At 42.6% G+C, this 13,029-nt stretch overlaps 1 protein-coding gene across 3 annotated transcripts in view; it reads right to left on the reverse strand.

Moving 5' to 3' along the window:
* The window catches only part of CFAP47 (cilia and flagella associated protein 47), a 313,997-nt gene that overhangs the window by 260,063 nt on the left and 40,905 nt on the right, over positions 1-13,029 (reverse strand). For all 3 annotated transcript variants that reach the window (XM_069971016.1, XM_069971013.1, XM_069971015.1), the window contains exons 16-19: positions 11,117-11,361; positions 6,579-6,709; positions 6,336-6,458; positions 4,161-4,292 (exon numbers count right to left, since the gene is read on the reverse strand). In XM_069971016.1, coding sequence (XP_069827117.1) covers positions 4,161-4,292; positions 6,336-6,458; positions 6,579-6,709; positions 11,117-11,361 — 631 coding nt within the window. The remainder of the gene's footprint in view (positions 1-4,160; positions 4,293-6,335; positions 6,459-6,578; positions 6,710-11,116; positions 11,362-13,029) is intronic.

Raw genomic sequence — 13,029 nt, forward strand, 5'->3', positions numbered from 1 at the left:
TCATGACACTGCTGGAGCAATCTGACCAGAGACTATAAGATGCAGGCACTTTTTAGCGAGATTATTCCCAGAAACATACAATATGCAAAAAATGTGATATGCAATTGCACATGAGCTACTGATAACTTCTTATTAAAGTATTCCTATTATTACATGTACATATTCCTGTCGATGCATGCCGGACCACCGCACAATTAGCAACACACTTGACAACTCTGCCACCTTTTTTCTTACAGCTCTATGTTTTGCTGTTTCTCGGTTATTCTTATTAGAAAGATGTGACTAAGGGTCCTTCTACGCAGCCTGACATGGGGCCAGGACATTTGCAGTGCCTTTAGGAGGCCACTGTATTGTTTGTGTGGCAATTTGACTGTATTTCTGTCTGCTGTACATCCCCGCTTACACAGAGAGATTTGCGACCAATAGCGATAAATTTTACCCCACACACAAAAAATGTGATCAGCCAACAAGCAGGTGTTTTCCCGCTCTGACTCTTGCATGGGCCAATTATAAGCCTGTGTAAAAGGGCCTTTAATAACCAACTGGGTGTTACCAATTGGGGGTGTGCCCCTCCACTGTCTATTACTGTCATCTTTCATTAGATAGTGTCAGACAGTCTAGGGGCACAACCCGAAGTGATAACACCTAGTCCTTTATTAAGTCACACATTTCTAGCAAGAATAACAGAGAAACAACACATTCATATCCGGAATTGTAATTTCATGGGTATTGCTTGTATAGTTAAAAACAGACCTGTCGGCAGACCTGTTTACCGATGATCAGTTAGAACTTGTAATTTGTGTGTTTACATGAAAAATGAAGTGATTATTTCAACTTTCAACAAGTCTAAGTTACAACAGATGAAACATGCACAAGAAAATGTTCAAAATGCTCCTTTCACTCCATTACCACCTTAAAGGGGTTGTCCGGCGATAAAAAATTATTCACAGAATAACACACATTACAAAGTTATACAACTTTGTAATGTATGTTATGTCTGTGAATGGCCCCCTTCCCCGTGTTTCCCCCCACCCACGCTAGACCCGGACCCGGACCCGCGGCCACGTCATCAGCTGCTCAGCCGCGATTGGCTGAGCACAGTTATGCTCAGCCAATCGCGGCTGAGCTTCGGATGACGCTGCAGAGGGCGGCCGGCACTCGGGAAGATCCGCTGGCCTCCCGAAGAAGACGTCACTGCTGACGATCGGAGACCGTGGTCGGCACGTGACAGGTAATGTATAGCGCACCACACTTCCGGGTACACGGGTGGGGGTGGTGGGACACGGGGAAGGGGGCTATTCACAGACATAACATACATTACAAAGTTGTATAACTTTGTAATGTGTGTTATTCTGTGAATAATTTTTTATTGCCGGACAACCCCTTTAAGGCTAAGTTCGCACGTTGCATGAGACCGGTCTCTGGCCGGATCATCTCGGCCGGTACTTAAGTACCGGCCGGGTGATCTTTCCGGCCGCGGAGCTCTGATGCGGGCGCATCAGCGCACGCCCGCATCAGAGCTTACCATAGCACACAGTGAAGCGAACGGCCGGAGCCGCTTGCTTCACTGTGTGCACTGACAGGTCTTTCTGCGGCTGGAATTCACTGAATTCCGTACGCAGAAAACTGACCTGTCAGTTATTTCTGGCGCCGTATGGGATCCCGGCCGGAGCATATAGGATGTGTGTACGCTCCGGCCGGGATCCCATTGCAAATAAGGCATTGTTCCACAACGCAAAACTACGGCCGTAGTTCTGCGGCGAGAACTACGGCCGTAGTTTTACGTAGTGTCAACATAGCCTAAGGGTGCGTTCACACCTACAGGATCCGCAGCAGATTTGATGGTGCAGATTTGATGCGGTGTTCAGTTAATTAAATGAAATCTGCTGCGGATCTGCTTCGGATCCGCAGCAGAAAATCAGCTGCGGATCCGGTAAGTGTGAACGTACCATAAAGGGGTTTTATTATTAAAAGTGACTTCTAAGGGATCTGGGGGGGCGGACCTCCATGCCCTCTGGTGAACTCCAGACCGCCCCCTGGTGATTGCAGGTCAGCACGTGACCCCCAGCTCTATTTATTCTCTATGGAGCTGCCAGAAATAGCGGAGTGCTGTACTCGGCTCTCTATGGCAGCTCCATAGAGAATTTCACTCATTGACACCTAATTGCAACCAAGGCTATTACTGCCCCCCCTCCCCAGATGGGTCAAGTGCCCCCAGGGGGCAATTTCCCCCACAGTGAGAGTCACTGTATAAAGGGAATACAAATTATATAAAAATAGTAGATGAACAAATCTATTCACATTTCCCTTTTATTTCTTTGCATTTGAAAAAAATCTATATATTCTTATTTTGCAATATGTTTTATTCTGTTCATTTTGGATTTGTTTTATTTATTACCCGGCAGAGATGTGAATTATGCTTTAGTATTCATTTTGGCTCAAGGAAACATAGCCAACAGATTGCTATTATTCTGTACTGAAGAAATACGCTCTGACAAACTGTTGCATCTAATGCATCACTTGTCTAGCCCTCTTACATTCATTGTTAAAAAAAAAAAATAGAAAAAAGCTTCCCACCCTTAAGCCTAATGCACATAATCATAAACACATAGGCTCTTTGGGGTTCATAGCATTCCCTACAGCTCTGATCTAAACAGCAATAGACATTGGTGTGTGCTTCCATATAGTATCAGAACAGAGGATTGTGTTAATAAGTACAATCAGAGCATAATACAGCATACATAGACATGCAACAAAAAAAAAAACTGTATAGAAGGCATACAGGAGTGCATGGCTTTATTTACTTTTACGGATGCAATATACAGGTATAGTACAACCATGTGCATCAGGCCTTACACTCATTGTAATGTAAAGAATTAATAATAGCATATCATTTAATATAAGACCCATGCCTTAAAGTGACACTGTCACCTCCTTTTTGCATTCTGACATCTCTACACAGGTGTAAATGGTAAATTTAGCAGTTTTTATACCCTATTTTATATCATACGTCATGGTGCTCGTTCAAGTAAAAAGTCATCTTTTATCAACTGCAGATTGTGTTAAGTGGGTGGGGCCTTACGGCATTAGCGCCACTTAGCCCCACCCAGAATGACACAATTGGCCCCGCCCCCTCGTCGACCATTGGAACAGGCTGGCCAAAAGGTCTAGACCCCACCCCTTTATGTCGGCCAACCAATGGGACTCAAGGGGGCGGGGCCAACTGTGCCGTTGTGGGCGTGAGGCCACGCCCACTTAATACAATCTGCAGTTGATAAAAGGACACTTTTTACTTGAACAAGCACCATGACGTATAATATGAAATAAGGTATGAAAAACACTAAATTTACCTTTTACACCTGTGTAGAGATGTCAGAATGCACAATAGGGTGACAGTGTCACTTTAAAGTCTGGTGTATTTTCAAATTATAAACTGTGGGAATTTATTTTTATGCTGGCTAAGAGCAGCCATACATCTGCACCACTAACAAGGGATTTTTTCAACCTTTGCTATTGATAAATAATAAGGGTCTATTCACATGTAAAGCGGCAGTTTTAATGTTTTAATTATTTAGTTATATCAATATCTGCGGCATCAAATCTAGTGCGGATCCTGTACATGAATACCAGTGAATACTTTACCTGTCCGCGCTATGGCCTGCTGATGTCCCGCTTAGCCAATCAGTGGCTGCGTGGGACAACGCACTGATTGGCTAAGCAGGATGTCAGGGAGCCACAGAAGCAGGCCGGAGCACAGACAGGTAAAGTATTCACTGGGCTGCGGGGGGGGGGGGGTTAAAGAGGGGATGGCGCTTTACATAATCGCAGCGGAATGAAAATTCTGCTGCGAGTATGTAAACCTATTTAAAATGACCGTGCCAGAAATTGTGGCGAATTTCGCTGTGGAACTTGCAGTGTGAAATCCGCTGCAATTCAGTACGTGTGAACTCACCATTACCGTAACTTTGTAGTTTGATCATACCCCTTTTTTATCCTTTTTTTATTATAGTTAACAAATTCAGCACAACTGTAGAATCTGTTTTTTAACCAGTGAAATTTATGCCACAACCTAGGGTAAAATGAACTGTAACTGAGATTCACTATATTTTAACATTGTGATATGTTTTATTGATTTATCAATGTTTGAAATACATATTTACCTCAATTCGAGTGTCAAATTTCAGGACTGCCCGTGGTGTAAAATAGATTGTGAGAGCAGCATGGCCGCCAACAGGAACTACTCCTTGTGAAGGAGTAATTGTCATACCAGGCAATGGACTAATATCTACAATCTACAGTGGAAGAGAAACAAAGAATTACAAGATATAATAAACATGGGGAAAAAGTCACAATATGTTGTATTTGCCATCCAGCTGTGCTGTATAAATGTGATCTGCTCCAACCATATGTAGGGATTAAGGAAAAATGTATAAAACAGTTTTTTGTTTGTTTTTAAAGAGAACCAATCACCTCCCTGGGGGAGTGTGACCTGGTCCCAGTACCTTATAGCTGCCTCCTATAGGTGTCAATTTAAAAAGAAAAAAAAAAAAAAAAGATCAGTCTTAGTGCCCAGTATCTAGGCATTGGGCCACAGTTGCATGTAGTTATGCTGCCTCTACCCTCTTCCCAATTATTCATGCTTAATTGGCAGCCTCAGAACTGGAAACTTACGGAGAAGTCCGGCGAAAATTTTTATTAAAGTATTGTATTGCTCCACAAAAGTTATACATATCCCCAATATACACTTATTACTGGAAATGCTCATAAAGTGCTTTTTTCCCTGCACTTACTACTGCATCAAGGCTTCACTTCCTGGATAACATGGTGATAACATGGTCACGACCCAACTCCCAGAGCTATGCAAGTTGTGGCTGCTGGAGAGGATGATGGCAGGGGGACACTGATGGACACAGAGCATTGGAGGGACACTGAGCATCCCCCTGCCTCATCCTCTCCAGCAGCCCCAGCCCGCACAGCTCTGGGAGTCGGGTCGTGATATCACCATGTTATCCAGGAAGTAAAGCACTTTAAAGCATTTCCAGTAATAAGTGTATATTGGTGATTTGTATAACTTTTGGGGTGCAATACAATACTTTAATAAAAATTTTCGCTGGATTTCTCCTTTAATGCAAAGCCCAGCGCTCAGGCTGACAATCAATCTTGAGTGGCTGGAAAAAGAGTAGTGAGACTATATACAGCTGTGGCTCAACCATCATGCCTAACTACTTTTCTTTAGAAGTACATGCCATTATCTTCTGTGCCCGATATGCTAATGAGAGCCTAAGATGTCCACTGTGAGGGTCAGCACTGCTAAGTTCTGAACATCGACAGACTTACCTTAACGCCATATTAGGAGTGGTTGTGACTGCATCTTAGCAATCTACAGACTGCAAGTATGTCCCTACAGTATGTCCCTAGACTGTCAAGGGGGTGGTCACCACTGCTCTTATTAGTGGTGGTGGGCATCTAAATGACAGTTTAGACTCTTATCATCTTAACATATTGAGCTAACTGCAGCTACCAGGATCAATGGCTAGTAAACACGGGCCTATTTGGAAAAGAAAAAAAAAGCCTCAAAATTGGGGAGCAGCAGCTCCATATGGATGTTGACACCAACTATTTTTGGAAGAGGCCACCGGTTTGATTTTTATTTATATACATGTTAGCAGAGGATTTGTAGTGAGTCCATGGTATACATACTGAGATAACAGTAATATTTCATACTTAAAGTGACTCTGTACCCACGATCTGACCCCCACAAAAAGCTTGTACCTTTGGATAGCTGCTTTTAATCCAAGATCTGTCCTGGGGTCCGTTCAGCAGGTGATGCAATTATTGTCCTAAAAAACTACTTTTAAACTTGGAGCCCTGTGTCAAATTGGCGTCGCCTAGAGTGTCTGTGCATTAGACTTACAACATCCATCCGTCCCTCCCCCCGCCCTCTCATTATTAGGAATGCCCCTGGCAACATTTTTCCTATTCCTCACCTGTCTGAACATGACCTGGATCGTTAAGGCCCCATGTGCAATGTTCTGACAAAGGATAAATAGAAAAACACCAGCCCAGGGGCATTCCTAATGATGAAACGGGTGGGGGGGAAGGGACGGTGAGGCAGTGCAAGTATAATGCACAGACACTCTAGGCCACCCCAATTTGACACAGGGCTGCAGGTTTAAAAGTAATTTTTTATGACAATAACTGCATCACCTGCTGAACGGACCCCAGGACAGATCTTGGATTAAAAGCAGCTATCCGAAGGTACAAGCAGTTTGGGGGTGGTCAGATTGTGGGTACAGAGATGCTTTAAACTACACAGGAATGGGTTTTATGGTTACCTGAAAGTATGCATGGTTCACCCCTGTATTCTGAATAATGGCCGTCTTAACAGTTGAGAGGCCAAGTGGAGCATGATGGAAAAGAATCCTTTGATCAGTAAACTGGACATTTGTAGGTCCAAGCTGAAAATTAAGGATAAACTATTAAATTAACATTTGCTCTTGAATGTCCCAAACCCCAAATGGCATTTTCTGGTAATCTTACTTAAGGAAGGTAATACATTGTGGCATGGTCTTACTTACCTCTGCGACGCATTTCAGCTTGTGTGTATTTCGTTGCTGTACACACAGATTGAATTCGCCTATTTCTGGTGAGCTGAATCCTGGGTGCCATACAACTTCACACTCCAGGTCTTCATAAGCATCAACAACACCTATTAGGAATCAATCACAAAGTAAAGTGCAAAATATTCCTGAGTAACTTTAAATGGCCAAATAAAGCAGTCTAAGAGTGTGTATTACCGAGGTTAATAAGCAGCAGATGAGAACATCACCATTCTAATTTCCATAGTTCAGCTTTAGAAAGGCACATTTCTAAACAAGACTTAAATCATTTATTTATTCATGTTGAATAGCTTCATACAGCAATAAACACACAAACCAAGTGTTCTTACAGTCCTTTCTCTCCAGTACTAAATGTACGGAAACATTAAACTGGCTCCAGTATTTCTCCCTACTAGGGATATAGAAAATGGGCACTGCACACAATGATGCATATCCATGTGACAGAATTGTTTTCTTTATATATGTAAAAGAAACTTGAAAAAATAAAAAATAAGTTTTCTTTTTAATATATCATATAGGGGACTGTTTGCCAATAGTAACACAGTTCAACTTCCATTTTCTATATTATGCTGGACCATAGACACTACAATAGGTTCATATCGGTAACAAGGACACATTTTCTTCAAGACTGTTTTGAATTATGAGGTTTAAACAGCCCCCCTACCTCTGAATTGGTGTAAGGGGATTCTGTCAGCTGCAGATCGTGCTTTTATCTGAAGACTATGGGAAGAGATTTATGAAAGGGTGTAAATATACACCTGGTGTAAACTGCCCACAGCAACCAATCACAGCTCAGCTTTCAGCTCTGGTAAAATATAAGAGGAGCTGTGATTGGTTGCTGTGGGCAGTTTACACCAGATGTATATTCACACCCTTTCATAAATCTACCCCTGACTGTTAGACGGCTATCATGGCAATATGACATAGGGTACCTTCAGGAGTGTTGTCTGTGCTTCGAAAACTTGGAAAAATGGAAAGTAGTAAAGAGGTGGCCCTAAAATCCTCAAAAGCCACAGGCTGGCCAGCCGTTGGCACTACATGAGCTCAGGACTTTCTCTTTTCAGAGGAAAAAAGATATATTTTTTAAAACACTGGATGAAATACACTACTGAAGGTACCATGTGTCTTATTGCATACCATGATTTGTGGCTGACAGACTCCCTTTAACATAATACAATAGAAAACTGTAACTCATTTACTATCAGGAAACTGTTTACACTTGTGGGAAACAATAAAAACTGAATGATAAATAAATATGCATTACACTAAAACAACTGTATATAAATTTAAAGTAGACACATGACCTGTAAATATTTTGATCGAAATGCATAACAATTATGTTTGTGGCTAAAAGTCTTAAAGTGACACTGTCACCCCCTTTGTGCATTCTGACATCTCTACACAGGTGTAAAGGGTAAATTTAGCGGTTTTCATACTTTACTTCATATCATTCGTCATGGTGTTTGTTCAAGTAAAAAGTGTCCTTTTATCAACTGCAGATTGTATTAAGTGGGTGTGACCTCGCGGCATTACCGTCACTTAGCCCCGCCCACAACGGCACCAATGGCCCAGCCCCCTTGGCGCCCATTGGTTGGTCGACGTAAAGGGGGTGGGGTCTAGAACTCTCGGCCAGCCTGTTCCAATGGCCGGCGAGGGGGCGGGGCCAACGGTGCCGTTGTGGGGGGGGCTAAGTGGCGCTAATGCCGCGAGGCCACGCCCGCTTAATACAATCTGCCGTTGATAAAATGACACTTTTTACTTGAACAAGCACCATGACGTATGATATGAAATAAGGTATGAAAACCGCTAAATTTACCCTTTACACCTGTGTAGAGATGTCAGAATGCACAAAGGGGGTGACAGTGTCACTAACTAAAGCAGAACCTTAGAAAATGTACTATTTAAAAAGGTTCAAGATGGTTATTTGTAATGCTTTGCTTAATCTTTAATGCCAATAAAAATATATTACCAATCCTTTCTCATATGGGAGATATAAAAAAAAAAAGTATCCATGTCACTCATGGTGTCACTGGAGTCTGTATAAGAAGGATATAACAATAAAAGTCGGTGATCTTCTTTCCTAACACCATCTGCATCTCTCCCTCCCACCCCTTCCCTGAAAGTCCTTTAAAGGGGTAGTGTGGCGTTTCAAAATTATTCACTAAATAACACACATTACAAAGTTATACAACCTTGTAATGTATGTTATGCTAGTGAATGGCCCCCTTCCCCGTGTTCCCCCCCACCCACGATAGACCCGGAAGTGTGATGCACTATACTCACCTGATTCGTGTCGACCCCCGTCCGCCATCTTGGGACAATGATGTCATCTTCAGAAGGCCAGCCAAACCGCTCCATCCTTCCCCCTCTGCCGCATTATTCGCTGCTCAGCCGCGATTGGCTGAGCATAACTGTGCTCAGCCAATCGCGGCCGAGCAGCTGATGACGCAGCAGAGGGGGGCCGGCATGAGGGACAGATGGAGCGGTTCAGGCCGGCCTCCCGAAGATGACATCATTGTGCCAAGATGGCGGACGGGAGTAGACACGAATCAGTTGAGTATAGTGCATCACACTTCCAGGTCTAGCGTGGTTGGGGGGGAACACGGGGAAGGGGGTCATTCACTAACATAACATACATTACAAGGCTATGTTCACACTACGTAAAAGTACTTTCTACGGGTGAACATTACCTATTGTTCTATGAGATCCTGGCCAGAGCGTACATACATCGGGGGACATGTATCAACGGGCGTACAGGGGTTTTCGGCGGAAAGTGCCGATTTGCGCATTATTTTATTTGTAAATGGCCGATTTGCAAATAAAATATTTGCAAATCGGCACTTTCCGCCGGGTACGCCAGGGGCGGGGAGGGGATGTGAAGGGGACGGAACGGAGGGTGCGGACTCAAGAGTCCGAGCGATTCACCATCCGTTCCGCCAAAAGATACGCCAAAAACCTACTCCAGTCCTCAGCTGCCGTAGGTTTTCGGCCGTGCACAGCGGAACGCACGAGATTTATGTAGAGGCAGTCCGCCTCTACATAAATCCCCATAGCGCAGGAGATGCGGGGACATTTTTAAGTCCGGCGTAAAAAACGTCGGACTTAATAAATGTCCCCCATCGTATACGCTCCGGACGGGATCCTGCACGGAGCCGCAAGTAACTGACATGTCAGTTTTCTGCGGCCGCAATTCAATGAATTGTGGCCGTAGGAAACCCTGTCAGTTCACACAGTGAACTGTGTGCTATGGGAGGTTCTGATGCGGGCGCATGCTGATGCGCCCGCATCAGAACCCTGCAGCCGAAAGATCATCCGGCCGGGATGATCCGTGCAGAGACCGGCCGTTCCGTGACCCGGGTAACGGAACGGCCGGTCTCCATAAATTGTGTGAACATAGCCCAAAGTTGTATAACTTTGTAATGTGTGTTATTTAGTGAATAATTTTGAAACGCCACACCACCCCTTTAACAAAAGCCAACAAGCTGCAGAAAGTGAGCGCCAACCCCTGTGATTAGCTCACAGGGCACAATAAATTGTGTGGTTGGTCCACAAGAACGATTGCTGGATCATAGAGCTGCCCATTCAATGCACCATTGTCCGCTGTGCATCCCCTGTTTATAAAGACAATGTGCGTCTGACAACAATGAACTAAATGGGCTGGACATAAAATCCAGGTGCAATTTACATCTCTAGACACTCACTTTAAAGCCTGCACTCTCCACCTGTATGTGGAAATACTGTTTTTTTTATATTGAACGTGTTATTGATTTTTTTTTTTTTACCTAAGCAGTATTTAGAATAAAGGAAGATAAAGTGCATATTATATATATATATATATATATATATATATATATATATATATATATGGTCAAGAATGGTATAGAATTTCTGTAGAACTTCTATCTATAAGAATATAGTTGTAGTTCATTAGTGCACAGGATAGTAACGAAACCAAAACAGTGATAAATTATGGAACATGTGTATTTCTGTGAATAGCACTATGGATAGATATATGATCTATAGGCTATGTTCACACAACATCCAAAAAAGAAAAAAGGCGTCTGCTTTTTGTGTTTAAAAAGACGTCCGTTATTGCATCATTTTAAGTGACTTAAATAAAATGCATTGAAGTCTATGGAATAATGGATGTCTTTTCACACATTCTATTGAATGCGTCCGCCTCAAAAGACGTCCGTCATTCGAGACAATGTGTGAAAAAGATGTCCGTTATTCCATAGACTTCAATGCATTCTACTTAAGTCACTTAAAATGATGCAATAACGGATGTCTTTTTTCTTTTTTGGATGTTGTGTGAACATAGCCTTAGATAGATATATTATAGATAGATAAAAAATGTTTGTTTTCTGAACAGTAATAACCACCAATATGATGAGAGTCAATCGATCCAATAAGCTGCTACATATATTCACATCTCTTGTCTATAATAAAAGCTTCACTTCTGTAAAAGTAACTATCCTTCATTCTATTTGCATTACCTCTTGCAGGACGTATTGAAAAAGCTATTCCCTTTTCGGTTATGATTGGCTTCCAGCTAAATTCAGCGGCATGATTCCTGTGATTATACAATCTTATGGACGATCTAAATCCTGTCTCAGCTAAAAAGTCTTCGTTGGGTTTCAGAATCAGCTCGTGGGAAGACAGCTCAAGGGCAATGGGAACAGCTTTCGCAGTTACTAGGATATGTCCAATGTGCTTGTTATTCACAGAGTAGGAAATTGACCTGCAAGTTGTAATCAGTAAAACATGTTTTATTCTTACTGTTTGGATTTAGAAGGATTGTAATAATATAAGAACAGTCAGCATAATGACTGAAATACATAAAACATACTCCTCGGTTTAGCGTCTCATCATTCTGGGAAAACATTTTGTTCACATATATCTCTCTCTATTATTTGTACTGCGTTTGTTCTTAGTAATAGCCTGCGGGTCACAAAGCATTGCATCTGGAGACCATGTTAGCTCATAAAGGTGGCTGATGAAAGAATGTCTTTAAAGAAGCCATCTATTAATAATGAGGATATAAAGTCCTGGTGAAGCCTGCAGTACTAAATAAAATGCTGACAGTAACCAAAAGGTTATTCCCAGAAGTGCAATAGCCATTTAGGATGTTAACTGCTTGTCTGCCAAGCAAATGAAATCACATCTAATTATTCATTGACCACTTACAGGAGCTGACTGAGGTAAAGTGGCTTCTATGTCCTTTGTGTCTCCGTTTAGAATATTGTAATGGAAAGATTATAATGATTCAACGGAAAAAAATATAATGAAATCACTAATAAAATGAAGAAAACAAAAACATTTTGGCAATAATAAAGACAAGAAGAACGGCCAGAGGTAAAGCAATACTGGTTACAGTTGGTACAGTCAAAACTACTACCCTAAGGCCCTATTACACCTAGCGATTAGTGGCCGTTACAGCCGATAATCACTTGGTGAAATAGGTAGTGTTAAAAGGCAATGAACATCCAACATATACAATGTCGGCTGATTGTTGTCTTTCAACACGTAGAAAGAAAACTATGCCAATAGCGACAGTCTGCTGGTCGTCGTCCCAACAACAGGAGTGGCGGCTAGCAGACTGACGCTATCTCGTTCGGGCAGCCAACCCCCACCCCCGCAGCTCCCAGTGGTCCCCCTGTTCCTCCCCTATCGATGTCAATGCTTATGATAGCATCAACAGTGAGCTGGGTAAAAGGAAATAATAAAGTACACACATTACCACTCCACGCTCACTGTGTTCTTCACGCTTTTGCCCGTTTGTCGCAACTGGAACTTTAGAGCCAGTTTCTGAAGTGACAGGCCTTTTAGTCAATCACTGGCCGAGATGGGACAGTGTCATGGCGAGTAATTGGCTTACGGGCCTATCATTTTAGAGACCGGCTCCGAAGTCCCACTGGTGGCTGAAGGCAGAGGGAAAAAGCAAGAAAGACACCGGGCAGTGCAGAGAGGTATGTACAATGCTTATCATTTTTTACATAGTCATCAACCTTAAGTGGTGCATTGCTATTACAGGTAGCCATGCTCTCCTGGTGGCCAGTGATTTTTGGGCTGCAATTAACAACAACGATCAACCGATGATCATTTCATCAGTCAACAGATGTCTTTATTACATGGAGTGCTAATCTGCTGAATTGGCCTGTTTTGGCAGATTATCATTCCATGTAACAGGGCCCTATATACTACAGAAACTACAGGACACACTGATCACCAGGGACAAGAAACTGCTACAGCATTGCTCATTATGCTGAACATTTTTGGAACCATAACTCCACCACTGACTACCATATAGCATATGCTTTACTTCATCACTAAGCATGAGGCACCAGGTACTGACTGACTACTAAGGTACTGACTGATCTACTAATCTCCAGAAAACTAAGCATCTTTG

The sequence above is a fragment of the Dendropsophus ebraccatus genome, chromosome 5 (assembly GCF_027789765.1).
Source record: "Dendropsophus ebraccatus isolate aDenEbr1 chromosome 5, aDenEbr1.pat, whole genome shotgun sequence".
NCBI classification, from domain to species: domain Eukaryota; kingdom Metazoa; phylum Chordata; class Amphibia; order Anura; family Hylidae; genus Dendropsophus; species Dendropsophus ebraccatus.